This window comes from Crinia signifera, chromosome 3 (genome assembly GCF_055691185.1).
Source record: "Crinia signifera chromosome 3, ASM5569118v1, whole genome shotgun sequence".
In the NCBI taxonomy this organism is placed as follows: Eukaryota; Metazoa; Chordata; class Amphibia; order Anura; family Myobatrachidae; genus Crinia; species Crinia signifera.
The window spans coordinates 296210560-296231185 of record NC_139219.1 but is presented as its reverse complement, the minus strand read 5'-3'; the positions used below and the strand labels follow the sequence as shown (position 1 = coordinate 296231185).

The window sequence follows — 20626 nt, the reverse complement described above, 5'->3', positions numbered from 1 at the left end:
AGTATTCAAAACAGCATTTTGGAAGTTTGTTAACCCTTTATGTGTTTCACAGGAATTAAAACAAAGTGTCGGTGAAATTTCAAAATTTCTTTTTTTTTTGCAGAGTTTCAATTTTAATACATTTTTCTAACGAATACAGTAGATTTTACTAGAGAAATGTGACTAAAAATTGATTCCCCCAATTCTTTTGTTTTCATAAATATCCTATATGTGGCCCTAGTGTGCACGGTGACCAAACCACAGGCTTCATAATAGAAGGAGCACCTACTTGATTTTGGAGCCTCCTTTTTATGAGATTTTTTTTTAGGCACCATGTAGGTTTCTAGGCACCATAAGTGCTAAAAGTTAGGAACCTCCCCCACAAGTCACCCCATTTTGCAAACTACACCCTTCAGGGAATTCATTTAGGGGTATAGTGTACATTTCAAACCCCCAGGGGTTTCACCAATTTTGATACAACTGGGCTGTGAAAATGAAAAAATTTAATTTTTCATTTTCACAGCTCAGTTGTATCAAAATTGGTGAAACCCCTGGGGGTTTGAAATGTACACTATACCCCCTGATGAATTCCCTGAAGGGTGTAGTTTGCAAAATGGGGTCACTTGTGGGGGGGTTCCACTGTATGGGTGCTTCAGGGGTCATTCAACCAGAATCTGTGCTGCAAAATCCAAAAATCACTCCTTCCCTTCTGAGTCCTGCCATGCACCCAACTGGTATTTTTTGGTCACATGTGAGGCATTGCCATACTCGGGAGAAATTGGGGCACAGATTTTGGGGTGTCTCCTTCATTCCTTGTGAAAATGAAAAATTTTGAGCCAGATCTGCATTTTTGTGTAAAAATCGGTGGTGATCGGTGGTGATCGGTGCTGTACTTAACAGCACCGATCACCACCGATCACTGTGTTACCGAGCGGCTTAGCCGCCGGTAACACAGAAAACGCTGCAATTGGCTGTTCACATTTGAACAGCCAATCGCAGCGATCGCCACGAGGGGGGATGTCTGCTGTCAGGGACAGCAGACATCTCCAAACTGTCACCGCGTCTATAGACGCGGTGACAGTTTAAAACCATGACGTATATATACGTCTTCGGTCGGGAAGTACCTCCCGACCATGACGTATATATACGTCATATGTCGGGAATATCTTTCTCTATATATATATATATATATATATATATATGTGTGTATGTATATGTGTGTGTGTGTGTGTATGTATATGTGTGTATATATATATATATACACACACATACATACACATATATATATATATATATATATATATATATATATATAATGTGTGTATGTATATATGTATGTGTGTGTGTGTATATGTGTATATATGTATATATATATATTCAGTACATATATTTATTTTTACTGTGCAGCTTGATGCTGCTGCTGCTGCGGGGGGGGAGGGGGGGGGAGGGCAGCGCTGCTGCGCTGAGCTGCCTGCTGCCGGGGGAGCTGCTGCTGCTGCCGGGTGAGTGCCCGGCGGGTGCGAGGGGGGGGCTGCACATCGGTGGTGATCGGTGCTGTACTTGACAGCACCGATCACCACCGATCCCTGTGTTACCGAGCGGCTTAGCCGCCGGTAACACAGGAAACGCTGTGAATGGCTGTTCAGATTTGAACAGCCAATCACAGCGATCGCCGACTGGGGGGGGCACCCCTGCCCCCCCTGGGCGGCGAGGGGGGATGTCTGCTGTCAGGGACAGCAGACATCACCTAACTGTCACTGCGTCTATAGACGCAGTGACAGTTAGAAGCCATGACGTACATTTACGCCATGTGTCGGGAAGTACTTCCCGACCATGACGTAAATGTACGTCAAATGTCGGGAAGGGGTTAAAGATAAATTGGCTGCGCTGATAAACCTGCAATTATTCAGCCAGTGGGTATACAAAGAAAAATAGATTATTACATGTATTAAAACTAAAATATCCGTTCCAGCGAGTATTCTATCATAGGATAAAAACATTGTAGCTAGACATCACTTTAAAATGGGGGTTATGCTGGTTGATTCGCTCAGATGCGAATTTGCATCCTTGCAAGTCAACCTAACCCCACCTTGCGAATGGTGGTACGCTGGCCCACCATTCGAATGGCGTGTACGTTTGCACTGGCTGCGAATGGATGTTTATGTAAAACACCGATTCGCAGCCTGCGGGGTAACGCCCACATCATTCGACAACTATGGAATGATGTGGAACGTGCTCGCATATGTACGTTTGCTCTGGTAAACCTTACATATGTGTGTGCACGTTCAGAAGGAAGTGGGCGGGTAGCTGACATCCGGTGATGTCAGCTGCCCGCCTCACAGCCTCAGTAGCATGAGAAGAGAATTGCCATGTGCTAATAGGGCTGCCTCATGCCGCCCTAGGCACACACACACACAGTGGGTGCACATAAAGGGCTTCTGCAAATGAACCTGTATAAGGTCCCATGTATCTGCGACTTGAGCTCATTGTCGAGCAGGTATTTAATTATGGGGCCCATTTACTATGAGATATATGCAGATGCAGTGTGATCTGGGCGGTGTCCACCACCCAGGATTGCATTGCAATATGATACTGCTGTGCCGGGGGGTCTGTGCATGCGCGGTTAGCGCTGACCACAGTAGTGTGGTCTTTAGCCCATGGGCTAACGCCCTCCTAGGATGGCAGTAGCCACGGGACCTGATGCGATGCTGCCCAATATTGATACCGGGGCATCACATCTTCCCTAGAAACCTACAGAGGGAATGAAGCTGCCGGCAGGGAAAAAGGGATCACAGCAGCAAATATACAGTGTGATAAATGGGCCCCGAAATCTTACTGAACGCACAGCAGCTATTTGTATTGGTGTAGATTAGGTGATTTTTATAGCATAGCAATGATTACATCGCATAGAAAAAGCTGTTATATCTGTGCTATGTCAAACACAAGCATAATGACCATGTGACTGACCTTACATTTGTTAGATTTGATTAACACCTTTTACTGGAGGCGGAGGTTTCTGGGTGGGGTAGTAATCAGGATGAACATATGGTTTGGACACTAGGGGGTCTGGTATATGAAGAGTCTCTAGTTAGAAAGGGTCAGCTTTAAATCAATACCAGCGTTATACGAGCATTAAACCTAAGGAAACCAGAAGGTGAACAACAATCCATCATTTCTACAGGACTGCAGTATAACTACAAAACTCAGAATCATTATGTGGTCTCTCCTCACCTCTGCCATGAGAAGAGCAGTCCAACCATCCCTACGTCTGACAATATCAGGAGTGTTCCCTGCATTAGCCCTCATGGTGAGCAGGGATCTGTGGTGGGAAAGTACCAGGGCCAGCATACGTAGTCACACGTACAATGTACATGAATGTGCTCCCCAGTTTCTCACACCCACCTGTACTGCTACCAGGACGTTTATGGCTTTCTCAAAATAATGACTCCAACAATTTCAACCTTTCGTTGGTTCCCTGCAAAGGTGATTTAATCATGTGCTTCTCACCCCCCAAACAGTGTACTAAGTTCTGACCCACCATGTGCTATTCCTGTGATGTGTACCTCCCCTAGTTGCACATCCTGCCAGCAGTAACCTACACAGTGCACCCCAGCTGGTTGCCTCAAGATTCCTCAATGGGCAGGAAGTTGCTTCACGTGGATGTTTCCTTGTAGGGAGTATCCTACTACTGCACAAGCATCCCCTCTCCCATATCTGCATTGGGTCCTTGTATGGCTCACCTCCCACAGTGTAACCATCGCGCACATGGCTGCCTCATCTGGTACACTTGTGGGTGGGATGACAGATACATGGACCTGACGGTCTTGTTAGGACCCTACACCGGAGGGGATGCGGTCAGCAGGTCGACACATGAAAAGGGTTGACATGCTTAAAAAGTCAACACAAGCAAATGGTCGACATGGGGTTTTTAATGTTTTTTCCTTTTTAAAGGTGTTTTTTCATACTTTACCATACAAGTGGACATAGAGTTCAATTATAACAACATGCTGAGCGTAGAGAGGCCCCGTGCCTGAGGCATGGCTAGCGAATGTGGTACACTTATACGGGGACGTTGTTGAGCTATGTCAACATGAAAACTCATGTTGACCTTTTGACACTGTCGACCTTTTCATGTGTCGACATATTGCTTGTCGACCTTAATACTGTCATAACCTATGACCCATACCTCTCTACACTGCAATCACCTCATTTTGTGTCATTTCAGGGGTAACCTATCCCACCCAGAGTAATCTTACGAAGAGCACCTAAGATGGCCGCCTCACCTGGTACAAATTGAGTATCCCTTATCTGAAATTCTTTGGACCACAAGCATTTTGGATAAGGGATTTTTACGTTCATACTTGCCTGGTCCCCCAACGTCCATGGTGGCCTTCAGAATCCTCTTCAGTCCCAGGGGTGCCACTGAAGAGGATTCTGAAGGCCACTGGGGGACGAGGTAAGTATGAAAAAGGGAGGGGGGGGGGGGGCAGCATCATAGAAGGCTTTATAGAAGAGTGGTTTTGGGCAGTGTGTTGATATGTGCACAGTAAACTATCCTGAAGGCAGCCTTTGCTTAATTAGTTTGAAAGAAACACCACCTCCCATGTATAGTTTGTGGAAACGGATGTTTTATCTGTAACGCGTTGTGAGGACGTTACAGGAGGTGACGCTGCTGTAGTGTCTCTAATACACTAAGCCTGTGCGTCGGTGCCGAGTGTGCTGCCTGGGACTTACTGGGCCCAGCTTAGCGGCATTGTTGCCTGAAAGCGTGCTTCCATCTGTGAGGTGTGAGGAATTCATTACCCCACTGTGGGTTATATGCTCTTATTCTATTTTAACATGTGAATGTGTCCAATACATTTATTATCTTTTATGCCAAGCTGTTTTGCACTATATAGATCTGTTATACCAAGCAGTTTTGCATTATATATATATATATATATCTTTTTCAAGCTCCCATAGGACCATGTGGAGGAGGATGTGCATTCCCTACAAATGAAAGAAAGACCCCTTTTAACATGCTCATTGATCTTGCTCCCATGTGAGATACGGTTTGAAAATAAATGTATTAATTTATCCAAACAATACTTACAATGTCCTGTTACCGCAAAGACTTGGCTTATATTGTGTAAGTCCAATTATTTGTGAATTTTGCCATTGGGGGCACTTTCTTATACCCCTTTTACACCGCCGAAAAATCCGGGTCAGCCGTGTCCATTTACACGGGTCCTCTACCCAGGTCCTGACCTGGGTAGAGACCGGTGTAAATGGTCCCGTTGCGGGTTGAGGCAGCCTCAGTAGGTCATTGCACTGCGTGCAGCGCTGTCCCCTCTGCTGCAGGAGGAGGGGGGTGTCTACTGCTGCTGAGGAGGGGGGGGGGGGAGCTGTCAGGCTGCTGAGGGGGGAGACAGAGGGGGTGCTGGCGGCAGCTGCTGTAACTCGTAACTCCCCCTAGTTCCCATCCGCCGCAGAGACTCTGCCAACGACAGCCCATTCGCTGCAGGGACCCCGCAGCTGCAGGGGGGAGTTACAGCAGCAGTAGCGGTCAGCATCCCCTCCGTCTCCCACCTCAGCAGCCTGACAGCTCCCCCCCCCAGCAGCAGACAGAGGGACAGCTCCCCCCCCCCCCCCCCCCCAAGAGTGGCTATTTATAATTATATATATATATATATAATGTGTGAAACGTGGATATATATATATATATATATATATATATATATATTAGTCTTATGGGCGTCTGTGCACACTCCTAATCAGGAGGGGGGGGGGGGGGGGGTGCTCAAGCCATACAAATAGTGATGTAGTAGACAATTAGAAGCAAGCACACCAGTCTTTTGATGAAAAAAGTTTTATGTAGATAAAGGCATCAATCCAACTTGCAGTACATAAAGGCAAACGTTGCAGAATGGTGCATGACAAAGGCAGAAATCCATACGTTACATGAGAATAAAGGACTGCAAGGACGGCATGTTCAAGCTCTACAGCTGTTTCGGTACACGTATCACCGTCAGGAGCGCATATATATATATATATATATATATATATATATATATATTTATTTATTATGTGCTCCTGATGACGTATATATATATATATATATAAAAAAAATATATATATATATCTATATATATATATATTAAAAAAAAAAGAGATTTTAGAGGAGCGCTAGCTTGTCTGCCTGGGTTCTTTCTTTAAAAAGTCCAAATGCAGATACTTATGTAAAACAGTTCGCCGGACAAAATTGTCCCACTTTTTCAAACAGCACTAGATCATTGATTTGGCTGACCGCTGCTTCCAACCTGGATGGGGTTCTGGGATCCAAGTTTTATCTGTAGAGAAGGGATGGATGGAAGCGCTATATAGTGCAATATTATTTTGATAAAAATAAATTTATTCCATACAAATAAAACTGAGCCAATGATACACTGCTCGTACCATTGGATTCATCAGTGTGGGCTAAAAATACCACATGGTGTTTAGATAATAAAACCCGGTCACCCGATCACTGTCTGTCCCTGATGCTGCCTCCTGGTAGGGTCCGCTCTGTCACCTTTGCGCTCTCGGCACTTCACGGTACAAGCAGTGGCGGATTTAGGGGTGAGGGCGCCCGTAGGCACAACATTAATGGCCGCCCCCCCTGCCTAATTGTATTATTTTTAATGATTAGTTATAAACCCTCATTTAATGATTGCCAATTTAATATAATAATAAAAAAGCCAACAACTGTAACATTTTCTTATATTATGTATACATATTTACTAAGTAGGACAACTTACAGGGGGGCAGTATCTGCATGTCCTATTCATTTACACTCTATTCAAGATGGAATATAGTACAGTAAAGTGGATATTTTGCAGATACTGGTACATTTCAGGCTGACAGTACTATCACATGCATCCAAGTGCCGCCCCCAAACATGTGCCGCCCCTAGGCACGTGCCTCACGTGCCTAATGGGAAATTCGGCACTGGGTACAAGTCCGGAAGGATATAAATACATTAGAGACTGTACAAAGAAGAGCAACTAAAATGGTGCATGGCCTACATCACAAAACGTACCAGGAAAGACTAAAAGATCTTAATATGTATACTTTAGAGCAGAGAAGGGAAAGGGGGGACATGATAGAAACTTTCAAATATATCAAGGGCTTTAACAAGGTACAGGTGGGAGACATTCTTCACAGGAAGAGGAGCAACAGAACACGAGGACATGCACTGACACTAGAGGGAGGAAGATTCAGGGGAAATGTGAGGAAGAATTACTTCACAGAAAGAGTAGTAGATAAGTGGAATAGCCTCCCAACAGAGGTGGTAGACGCAAATACAGTAGTACAATTTAAACATGCTTGGGATAAGCATATTGATATCCTTACAAAAATATAGGATCAAATATGGTTTGAGGTAACATGTTTAAAAAAAGGGGCAGACTAGATGGGCCAAGTGGTTCTTAACTGCCGTCACATTCTATGTTTCTATGTTATGTTTCTAAGTCAGCGAATTCCCCTCTATTTCCACACAGCAGGACTTGAGACTTGGTGTGTCAGTTTGCATCAGGAAAGACACGCCCAAACGCGTTTCGCCTGTGGCTTCGTCAGTGGGCTGTCCTACCTGACGCTGCCACGATCTATTTCTACCTTCACAATTAACATCAGCTGAAATATTAACCCCGCTCACTCAGGACATGACTCAATCTATTTCAAGTGACTAAGGCACATTTAAAATTTAGCCTGTGATAACTTGGACTATCCAGCCACATCAAAGATTAAAACAGTAGACAACACATATACATATAAACAGACTCACATATACTTAGAAGGGGGATATGCTTTTAAAGATCATACTACGTAGCATTGAGGATTGCCCAATGTCAGTGGCCTCTACATTCTGCATCTCCATTAACCCATCTCATGCTGAGATAGAGTGCACCATTCAATTTAGCGATATTTTTTGGTCAATTATTTCAATATAAACAAGGGTGTACCCGCAATACCCTTTCCACATGTGAGTGTTAGTATTGACTTTGCCCTATCCTGGGTCAGCGAGGTTTTACATATTTTCACATCATACACACCAGGCGATTTTTCTATATGGTCAGATACACCAATCAGGAACAACAAACAAAAACAGTTTCACATGGCCATACAATTTTTACATATGGACATTACACTCCAGGACAGAAATTAGATATTCAACCATACCCCACATAATTTTTCTTTTTCTGAAAACTTTTTTACTGAAAACTTTTTTACGTATTGGCAATAAAAGGTGTTATCTCACAGTTTTCATTTAACCCATTGGGTATAATTGTGTCCAGAGTCAATATCCAGTGTGTCTCCCTTCTTAGTAGTTGTTTATCCAAGTCCCCACCTCTCTTATCCGGTAGAACCAATTCTATCCCTTTAAATTTAAGGCCACTCGCATCCCCTTCATGGTGTTGTAAGAAATGCCGGGGCACACTATGATTCGTGATTTTATTCTTAATGTTCCTAGTGTGTTCTAATGCGATATTAAAATTGTACAGTGCGGGTCTTAGGACCCGAAAATCGGGTCCCATCGCATGCCTTAATTAGTGGTATGCAATGGCATACGATGGGCGCCGTGCTAGGAAACAAGTACCCAAAATAGTGGGTGAGGCACAGTGCCCAAAGCATGGTGAGCAATGCTAGGGTACCTGGTACACTCAGACGGGGTTAACATTTGTGCCAAACGTGAAAAACGAATATTGGCCTTTTGACTGTCAACTTTCCGACCTTAGCCATGTCAACCTGTTTCAGATGTCGGCATAAGGCGTGTCGACCCAATGCATGATGACCCATACCCAACCAGAGGCCAGTGTGACACTTGGCAATGCTGGCTATAAGCCCCAGGCCGGCCTGGCAGATTGCCTGTGGTACAGCCTCATAGTGTTGTAAGGTAATGCTGTCCTGTTATACTCCGTTCTCACTGCTGGGCAAATTTCCGGGTCTAACGTGTCCACCCGGTAATTTGCCTTTCAATACAGGTTTTTTTCCCCCTAGTGTGAACGGGTCAACCCGTGTCAAAATTCCCGGGTCTCCAACCCTGCTTTTTACCCGGATTTGAGATCCGGGTATGCAGACACAGGTTGACCTGTTCACACTGCAAAAAACAAAAACGTGTTAAAAGGCTAATTACCGGGTAGAACGGCTTCACCCTGGAATTTGCTTTAACAGTGAGAACAGGGGTCCGTTGGTGGAGTCCCCGGCTTTAAAATGATGGGTAAAAGCCAAGTATTTCACACGAGCAGTGTGAACACAGCATTGCTGTCCCTGTATCATCATACAGCTGATGCCTCTGCTGCCATTCATTCTTGCACACCACAGATTACAATACAGGGTTCTTTTTTTTGAGCATCCTGGTAAACATTCACTATGGAAAAACAACTGTATATAAATCATCTATATCTATATATTTAGTGTCCATTTGTGTATATCCGAAATACTGCCATCTGTTGGCAGTGAGTGAAACTACATCTCTTACACATAAAGCAGATACTATACAGTAACCACACACTACAGGGGTCCTTACCGTGGCAGTGTAACATGAGTCAGGGATAAGGGACAGGTCACCATATATCAGTGATGGCTAACCTTGACACTCCAGATGTTGTTGAAGTACACATCCCAGCATGCCCTGCTACAGTTTTGCTATTGGGCCATGCTAAAACTGATGCAGGGCATGCTGGGATGTGTAGTTCAACAGCAGCTGGAGCGTCGAGGTTAGTCATCACTGCCATATTGCATGATCACTGCCCAGCAGGAAGCATGAAACCTTCATACCTGTGGTCATACACTGCTCCTGGGTTCAATGTAGAACTGCAACAATAGGTAATAAGCTGTATCACATGCTCACAGGGTCAAAGGTCTCTACTGGACATAAACATCACCATGAACCTTGGACACATCCTGTAAGTTACAATTTAGGGGTCGATCTGATCAGTTGCGATTAATCATCCAGCCAGAATTCGCTGCCCCAGAGGGTAGTGAGCAGTTTCAGGCTGAAATCAGTCTGTGAACAGTGTAAAATCGGGAGCCATTGGCGGCAGTTAAATACTGCTGGAAGCGCACCCTTCGCAGTTAATAGGATCGACCCCAAAGTACGTGGGTAGCGCATCACTGCAAGTGTGACAGCGGCGAATAGGTGGTCTGAGGTGCTGAGAGGAACCCAGGTAATGTGACGATACATAACCCCCTGTAGTCCTGCGGAATAGTGGAGCACATGTCTGGCTCTGATAAATGTATGGTCACAGCTACTGTAGCTTCCATGTGAAATATGATATGGCAGAGCACAAGTATCAGGGAGGATGGTGTACTGGCTGCTAGCTAGCGACAGGCTACGTATCGAGCACAGTGGGAATTCATCCCAGCATACTACTGTATTTACAGCTTGGAGATAGAACACTGCAGTATATACACAATACAAAGGGGGTCTTCTGTCCAGCAAATGGCTGGAAGCTGGGGGTTATTTCTCCTCAGTACGGTCTGATTACTTCTACATAACATACAGGAGGCGATGTGACAGTGCCTATCACTGCCGGAATGTCTGAACAGTGAAAAACCCAATGTCAACCTTTTCACTGTCTAACTAATGACCTTTCGACCTTTTCCCATGTCAACCTAATGACTGTCGACCATCATGCTGTAGACCAAATGATCCCAACCCGTTTATCGCTAGTGCTCAGTAATGTGCTGAGGTGCAGACCGGAGAAGATTGGGCCCAGACAGAATGCACATCCTCTCTTGATATACCTCTGAACCACAGTATGAGCAGATCTTAGAACACTGCCCTCTATGGGAAAAGTACAGTCACTGCACAGTGAACACAGCATAAACCAGGGATGGGTTACCTTTGGCCCTCCAGATGTTGTTTAACTACACATCCCAGCATGCCCTGCTACAGTTTTGCTATTTGGCCACTCTAAAACTTGTGCAAAGCATGCTGGGATGTGTAGATCAACAACAGCTGGAGGGTCAAAGGTTCCCCATCCCTGGCATAAACAGTTATCATATAGTGAAGCACTGATCTCATTGCTATATACAGTTTACTGACATTTGTTTTAAGCATTCACTAGATCAGTAACTTGTAATATTGTAGATTGGGAATAAACAGAAATATATATATATATATATATATATATACACACACAAATGCGAAGAAAGGGCACTCAGGGACTCGTTTGAGGTGAAAGGTGGACTGGTTTATTCAGTCAAAGAACGCCTACGTTTCGGGGTCTCCCCTTCGTCAGGACAAGTTAAAGGTGTAAAGGTTATCCCTTTAACTTGTCCTGACGAAGGGGGAGACCCCGAAACGTAGGCGTTCTTTGACTGACTAAACCAGTCCACCTTTCACCTCAAACGAGTCCCTGAGTGCCCTTTCTTCGCATTTGTATCTACAAAGGGCTGCAAGGCCACTATTGTTTTGGCACCTGGGCATCCTACCACCCTTTGGCTACACACAAGTCCTGTTGTTAGGGTTACCACCCGTCCGGGATTACTCCGGACAGTCCGGTAATTAAGACCGGCGTCCGGAGTCCGGACGGGTGGCTTTCCCGGACTATACATAGTCCGGGAATAACCCGCCCGCCGCCGCCCCCTCGTCTCCCCGCTCCCCGCTGCCCTGCTCCCGTCCCCTCACGTCTCCCCCGCTGTGTATGCGGGAGAGACGTGCTGCTGCGGTGCTGCATATGCTGCTGGACCGCTAGCCAATGGCCGCTCGCGGTCCAGCAGCCACCAGTTGATTGGCTGCTGGACCGCGAACGGCCATTGGCTAGCGGTCCAGCAGCGGGAGTTAGAAATGTTAAAATCATACAGCACAGCAGCACGTCTCTCCCGCGAATACAGCGGGGAAAACGTGAGGGGACGGGCAGGCAGGCACAGGCACACTGACAAGCCTGTCTGCCTCCCGCAGGCGGGGGATGGGGTTTCTATCCCCCTTGGCAACGAGCACACTGGCACAGATCAATCCCCCTCGGCAACGAGCACACTGGCACAGATCAATCCCCCTCGGCAACGAGCACACTGGCACAGATCAATCCCCCTCGGCAACGAGCACAGAGGCACAGATCAATCCCCCTCGGCAACGAGCACACTGGCACAGATCAATCCCCCTCGGCAACGAGCACACAGGCACAGATCTATCCCCCTCGGCAACGAGCAGAGGCACAGATCTATCCCCCTCGGCAACGAGCACAGAGGCACAGATCTATCCCCCTCGGCAACGAGCAAATTCAGTCCACCTTGGCATCGGCATGAAGCCCCTGGCATTGAGCATATAGGTAAGTGGCACTTATGTGTCAAATGTGTATGGTGTGTTATACAGTATGTCATGGGCATTGCTTAGTGTTATATAGTATGACATGGGCATTGCTTAGTGTTATGTAGTATGACATGGGCATTGCGGTGTTATATAGTATGACATGGGCATTGCGGTGCTATATAGTATGTCAAGGGCATTGCGTAGTGTTATATAGTATGTAATGGGCATTGCAGTGTTATATAGTATGTAATGGGCATTGCGGTGTTATATAGTATGTCATGGGCATTGCGGTGCTATATAGTATGTCAAGGGCATTGCGTAGTGTTATATAGTATGTAATGGGCATTGCAGTGTTATATAGTATGTAATGGGCATTGCGGTGTTATATAGTATATCATGGGCATTACGGTGTGTTATATAGTATGTAATGGGCATTGCAGTGTTATATAGTATGTAATGGGCATTACGGTGTGTTATATAGTATGTAATGGGCATTACGGTGTGTTATATAGTATGTCATGGGCATCATGTGTGGGCTTATGAGTAATCGGAATTACAAAGTTCATTAAAACGTGCAATGGGCATTACGGTGTGTGGCATAAAATGTAATGGCCATTATGGCATGTGGTATACTATATAATGGGTGTGCGGTGTGTCAGCATTATGACAAAAATTTTGCTGCGCGCCTTCGGCGCGCACTGTCCGTGTTTTCCATCCTGTGCAAAAATTTGGTTGAGTCCTGGCATAATGTGTAATGGCCATTGCAGTACATGGAATAATACATCGTGATTGGCATCACGATGTGTGGCATAACTTGTAATGGCCATTATGGCATGTGGTATACTATATAATGGGTTTGCGGTGTGTCGGGATTATGTCAAAAATTTGGCGCGCGCCTTCGGCGCGCACTGTCCATGTTGTCCATCCTGTGCAAAAATTCTGTTGAGTCCTGGCATAATGTGTAATGGCCATTGCGGTATATGGCATAACACGGAATTAGCATCACGATGTGTGGCATAACTTGTAATGGCCATTAATGTATGTGATATAACATGTAACTGGAATTATGGTATGCAAAATCAAGAATGAAATGGAAGCAAAGGTTTAAAAAAAAATCAACATAAGGCGGGTCTGGGGGCGGGTCTGGGGGTGGGGCTGGGATGGGTCAGTGGGTGTGTCAAGGGGCGGGCCAATGTCTGGGAATCTCTCAACAAAAAGGTGGTAACCCTACCTGTTGTGCTGGTTCTTTCTTCTGGTTATATATATATCAGGGTTGCCGACCCTCCCGGAATTTCCGGGAGTCTCCCGAAAATCGGGTACCTCCTCCCGGCCCCCGGAAGGGTGGGCAACCCTCCCGGATTCAGGGGGGACTCTGCTGACCCCCGGATTGCGGCATTAAAATGCCGCAATCCTCGGGTCTCAGAGGAGGGGGCGGAGCTAAAACGACATAATCGCGTCATTTTAGCCCCGCCCCCTCCACGGAGATCAATGAATTAGCTGCTTTAACATGGGGGCGGGGCTTAGTGATGTCACTCGTAAGCCCCACCCCCTGAGCGGCTGCTGAAACTCTCCTCTCCGGGCTTCTCCCAGAGAGGAGAATCTTAAAGTCGGCAACCCTGATATATATATATATATATTTCTTACTATAGACTGAGAAGGTAGACGTGGTGTTTGCTGTACTGTGCAGCACATATAGCACTACTGTGATATCTAGCAATGCCGGTAGTGTTGGCAGATATATTTGCAGAGACACTTCCAGCAATGCTGGGCTGTGATTCCTGGCTGCATGAACAGGAAACATTGCCTGGACATGACAAGGGAACTGGCACGCACCTGGGAGCGATAGGAATGTGTCTGGCAGGGGAGTAATGCATGAATTACACAGAGCACACTGGTGCCCAGGAGCAGAATATGAGATGGAAGCAGCAGCACTGGGAGCACAATCTACATCCCAGCTATGTGTGCAGGTGACACAATGGAGAGGTAACACACACACACATGTAATACTCCATGTTCTGTACATAGGGGATAGCTACAGCAGGGCTCTCCGTCAGGGATGGGGATCGCTACAGCAGGGCTCTCCGTCAGGGATGGGGATCGCTACAGCAGGGCTCTCCGTCAGGGATGGGGATCGCTACAGCAGGGCTCTCCGTCAGGGACGGGGATCGCTACAGCAGGGCTCTCCGTCAGGGACGGGGATCGCTACAGCAGGGCTCTCCGTCAGGGACGGGGATCGCTACAGCAGGGCTCTCAGTCAGGGACGGGGATCGCTACAGCAGGGCTCTCCGTCAGGGACGGGGATCGCTACAGCAGGGCTCTCCGTCAGGGACGGGGATCGCTACAGCAGGGCTCCCCGTCAGGGACTTGGAGCACATTTACAGTACAAATCTCCGGGGACGAATGCTCACACATCTGGTGTACAACATCCCAGCCTAATATCAGCCCAACACGCAGCAGAACTTGTAACATAAAACCACCAACCACATAAACGTGAGAACAGAGCAGGAAACGATAATAATGATCACTCTGGTCTACACAAACTGGTGAGGATCAGAGAGTCGACACTCAACAGGTCAACAGACAAAGGTCGACATGGAAAAGGCAGACGTTGACAAAAGGTTGGCAGGAAAAAGTAAACTCATAAAAAAAGGGGTTGGGGTCGTTTGGTCTACAGTATGTCGGTCGACAAGCATTAGGTCGGCATGGGGAAAGGTCGACATGGTTCCAGGGTAACCGACTCACCAAGCTGGGTAATATTCCGGAACTCTTACCACCCACACCCCAAGTCTATTGTGATAACCATTCATACTCCAAATGTGATGCACTATTTCCACCACTAAACAATTGGAGAACCCAAAGGCCTTTTTGGAGACCAGATTTATTGGGGAGAAAATCTCCTTTTTCCTCAATTATGCAGGAATAATTGGTTGCAACCTTGACCCTTTTTATCCAAATATTTTCATTTATTTTATCTTTTCATTATATTTTATTATGCATGTATGTGTTTATATAATAAATTGTTCAATTTTATAGTTGTGATTCTTTCAGTGAAACCCAGCGCTGCTCAAAACCTTTTCTTGTCCATTTTGCTTTTTCAGAGGGCTCCCACAATTCCCTCTAGAGCAGCAGTTAAAGACAGCGCTCTTAGATACGTACCCCCCCATTTTTTCAGATGGTTCTAGGTCGACAGGTCAATAGGTCGACAAAAGCATTAGGTCGACAGTCAAAAGGTCGACATGGGGTTTTCACAGTTTTTTTACCCAAATGTCAACACAGTTGACATGGACACCTGTTTCAAGTGCACCGCATCCCCTTACATTGCTCGCGATGCTTCGGGCACGGTGCCTCGCTGTGCTCAGCACTATTTTATTCTCCCATCGCGCCCTAGTGGATGGTAGGGCATGAAATACCGCCTGTCGGCACATGTTGGCTCAAAAAACTGTGAAAAACCCCGTGTCGACATTTTGACTGTCGACCTAATGACCTGTCGACGCAATGCTCGTCGACCAACATACTGACCCAATGACAGTATCCCAAAAAAAAGGTGGACATGGGCTTTTCATTTTTTTTGTGTCAACCTGGACCCCAAATTAGTGTAGCGCAGTGGTGTCAAACTCTTGGACCTCCAGCTGATGTGGAACTACACAACCCAGCATGCCCTGCCACAGATTTTATATAACGGATTGCTAGATCTGTGGCAGGGCATGCTGGGATGTGTAGTTCCAAAACAGCTGAAGGGTCATGAGTTTGACCCTACTGATGTAGCGCAACCCTAGCATGGTTTACTTTACCTTCCCTATTGTAGTCCACGTGGATTGCATGGAAAAGTCCAACAAAAGGAATTAAGTTTGTAAAATGCATGTCAAAAATCACATGTCGACCACTGCTGTCGACCTTTTCATTTGTAGAACTTTTGCCAATGTGGACCTAGTGCATGTCGACATTTTACCATATGGAACTTGTATATGTTGACCTTTTGTCATTTGTCGACATATTGGCTGGATACCATAAAAACAAGTACTGTCTGTGGTATAGGTTTTCGGACAGTAAACAGTCAATAGGTCGACCGCATATGGATGACATGGTCAAAATGTCAACACAGCAGTGGTCGGCCGGATAAGGTTATTAGGTCGACACAAGAAACATGCCTGAGATCGACATGGTTGGAAGGTCAACACATGCATTAGGTCGACAATGGCAAGGTTGACAGTCAAAAGGTCAACGTGATTTTGTCACCTTTTTTTGAGCCGACAGGCGGGATTTCATGGCCTTCCATCCACTACGGTGTGGTGGGAGAATATAACAGTGTGCCGAGCGCAGCGAGCCATGTCAGGGGACGGGGTATACTTACTGTCCATGTCGGCAATCCGGACAAAAAAAAGTTAAAACCTCATGTCGACCTTGCCATTGTTGACCTAATGCTTGTGTCGACCTTTCAACCTTAGGCATGTCATCCAATTTCATGTGTCGACCTAATCTATATCGGCTATATTGGTAGACCTAATGACTCATACCCGTGGTCGACATATGCAAAAGGTAGACAGGAGTTTTGTTTTTTACTTCTTTTGCACTTTTTCCTACGAGGCACCTGGCCCAAAACATGGGGCGCGGCCACCTCGGTCTTGTTCAGTGAAAGGTGTGATGACGCAGCTGTTGATGCTGGCAGAAACACAATTGGGGCCTGATTCAGACCTGTTCACTAGGCTGTTCGCAACCCCGACACCCCCCCCCGCCCCCCAAAAAAATGTATACATTTTTTTTTTCGTCCAGGGGTGCGGCTTGGCCCTGAACAACCCCCTTGGTTTGGAGGCGTATGTTCTGCACCTCTCATGGGAATCGGTACATCTGTCAGAATGAACTTAGGTCTACAGTCATTAGGTCGACCCCATTAGGTCGACCTGATTTAAGGTCGACATGGGCCAAGGTCGACATGACTTAAGGTTGAATTTGCATAAAGGTCGACATGAGGAAGGTCGACTGGTCATAAGGTCGACATATGTTTTTCATCCAAATGTCGACACAGTCGACATGGACACAGTTGGCAATGAGAATTGGAACCTCGCATCGCTCACTTCGCTCGCAATGCTTCGGGCACGGTGGCTCGCTTCACTTGCCACAGCTTTAATAACCTCCTCCACGCCCTAGTGGATGGTAGGGCATGAAATACCGCCTGTCGGCACATGTCGGCTCAAAAAACAGTGAAAAACCCCATGTCGACCTTATGACCAGTCGACCTTCCTCATGTCGACCTTTATGCAAATTCGACCTTAAGTCATGTCGACCTTAAGTCAGGTCGACCTTCCTGCCAGTCGACCTAGTGGGGTCGACCTAATGACTGTAGACCTAAGTTCATTCTAATAGATGACCGCTTCCCCTCTCATGATCGTGGACAGCAGACACCAGGCTTACACACAGATGCATACATGGCCTCATTAGTATGAAACGCTTGGAGTTCCCTAATGGGGCCGCACGCCGCCCCGCGCCTCTCTCCGTCCCCCGCCCGCTGTCCTGGGTGCGTGCACCCTGCATATACACAGGCGCAGAAATGCGCAGAACAAAACATCGGCCCCCAATGCGAACACAGCTCTGCTGCGAACCAACCAGAATAACCCCCTAAATCCGCACGTAGATGAATAAAGCAAACACGGCTTCTGCCGACACACAGGGCACAGAGGAGTAGATCACTGATCAATGACATTATTTTATTTAAGCCGGGAATAATCATTTACATTTTCAAGCTGAAATATATACACGGGGATTTGCTTGTGCAGCCTCTTCCCGCCGCGAGGAGACGTAGCGGGAGCGGAATTACAGCAGCTTCAGACACTGAGTGTTAAAACTGTCACCTTCCTTGACAGCTACAGCCTCCAGCAGCGCCTGCTTCTTCTGCATACTGCGCGAGGACTCCAGCTCATACATAGTTGTCAGATTGAAGAGAACGCTCTCATGGAGATAGTGTTTGGGATCCTGCTGAACCAATCCTTCCAGGTGCCGCAGGGATTCCTTTAATTTGCCCAAATAGAGCAGGCAAACGGCTGCGTTGTTATTTGCCTGGAAAACAACAGTGTGTGGGTGAGACGAGACAATAAAGCAGAGATCGATAGCCCCTCATCAATGTGCTGACTGCAGCACAGCGTCGGGGGCCCTTGTCACAGTGCAGAAACGCTATCCTTCATCAGCATCGATTAGGCAGGAAGATTCAGGAGGCGATCAGAGGAAGGAACGGTAATAAGGTCCATGATGTGTGGTGCGTGTGACCGGGACGATTAACAATGGAATCAGGCCGACGGGCAGAGACTTATTCATCTCTAATGTATCTGACTCTTGCAGTCTATCAGTGGCGCTGTGTGTTACCGCACATTAGTAATGTTCTAAATACTGTACTACATTCAGGATTGTAAGGGGTTGCGCAGCCGCAAGGATGCGTGTGATTAATTCAGATGGAGCAGGAGGCGTCTGTAGGTGATCGACACCTTCCTGAATGCATTTGCAAGATTCAGGTGTTGCTTTGAGAATCACTATTGGGCCATCGGTCACAATTCGCTGTGGTTTTAGAAAGCGTTTATAGCAGGGGTGGCCAAACCTGTCCTCGAGATCTACCAACGATGCATGTTTTCCAGGCAACCTGTGCATCTATAGTAGGAATGAATGCAGCATATTTTAAAATGTGACAGTTGGTAATGACTACAGCTGTGCACCAGCTAGGTGATCTGGGGAATGTGACAGTTAGTAATGACTACAGCTGTGCACCAGCTAGGTGATCTGGGGAATGTGACAGTTAGTAATGACTACAGCTGTGTACCAGCTAGGTGATCTGGGGAATGTGACAGTTAGTAATGACTACAGCTGTGCACCAGCTAGGTGATCTGGGGAATGTGACAGTTAGTAATGACTGCAGCTGTGCACCAGCTAGGTGATCTGGGGAATGTGACAGTTAGTAATGACTACAGCTGTGCACCAGCTAGGTGATCTGGGGAATGTGACAGTTAGTAATGACTACAGCTGTGCACCAGCTAGGTGATCTGAGGAATGTGACAGTTAGTAATGACTACAGCTGTGCACCAGCTAGGTAACCTGGAAAACGTGGACCGTTGGTAGATCTCGAGGACTGGTTTTGCCACCCCTGGTTTATAGCCTGCGTGATCTGAAGCTTACTCAGGCTGGCCATGGGATCCGGACACCCAAATGCTGCAGCATGTCAAACATGCTGCGGCTGATGGGCTGCAAATTATACTGCAAGACCCTTTGTGCACCTGCGCAGGCCAGGTCTTAAGCTGCCCATACACGGAGCCGTTCGCCGGCATCCGTTCTGTACTATGCGATGCGTGCTCCCGCGCACCACATAGTACGGTACAAAAAGTATGTGCTGCACATACTTTTTGTACTAGGTACACATCGGATCGGATCGCAGTGCATGCACAAGGGATGCGATCCGATCCGATGTGTGCTGTTTAAGTCCCAAACGGATCCGTTAAACGGACCGTGTAAGGGCAGCTTTACACCTGTGAAGCCCCACAACCGTTGGGGTTTACATAGAAATCTGAATTAGGCCCCGAGTATCATTCAATACTGTATGTGGATTGTTGGAAGGGAATTGTGATGGTTTTTAGAGCTGTAAGATTCTGGTTTGAACCTATTCTATGCCACTGGGGGTGGTAGTTTTATATTTGACAGTAACCAATCAATGGATTACATACAATATTAGTAAATGAGCAGCTACAGTATACACCGGTTCTGTAAATCATCAGTACTTAGTAGTGGATTTCAGAACAATGCAGAATCTGGGAGAGAGGAAGACAGCGGCCCAGGTGTGGGATCCTGGGAGTTACAGACACCGCTGTGATTTCGTCAATTTGGCCTCTAGATTTAAAGCAAAAATAGTATATAAGCTAAAACCAGGATGTTTTTACCTTTTAAGTTATTGCTGCTTTAAAAGTAGCAGACACATTGTGCCAGAGCCTGTACATCATTGGCTAGTGCCCAAGGCAGGCGGTGTGGCATCATAGGACATTCCCAAACCATATGCAGGGCCTACGTATCTAGTTATGCTGGGAGAAGGGTCTGCACAGGTACAAAAACTACATGTCAGCCAGGATAAGAAATGGTTCAATTAATGCCGACCACGGAGACCAGTTATAATAAATCAGTCAGCAAAGGTGGCTATATACTGCCCAATTCTCTCACCTGTGAATTTTCAGGCAGAGTGATTCCCAAACCACCGTGCATGCGCATGGTCTGCAGTGCACGAGCCGCCTGTGTGAACAAAGCCATCGGTTCTCAAGGTGACTGACAGCCGGGGAGAATTTGTAGGCGGCATCCCATCGTTTTCTGGGAGAGTCGCCTAAAAACACATGCAGGGCCGGCCGTGGGGAGGGA

At 46.6% G+C, this 20626-nt stretch overlaps 1 protein-coding gene across 1 annotated transcript in view; it reads right to left on the bottom strand.

Moving 5' to 3' along the window:
• Positions 1-17931: 17931 nt before the first annotated feature.
• Positions 17932-20626, bottom strand: part of TRAPPC12 (trafficking protein particle complex subunit 12) — a 78471-nt gene continuing 75776 nt past the window's right edge. Inside the window, 1 exon segment of the mRNA XM_083178488.1 lies at positions 17932-18301. Coding sequence (XP_083034614.1) covers positions 18059-18301 — 243 coding nt within the window. The 3' untranslated portion in view covers positions 17932-18058.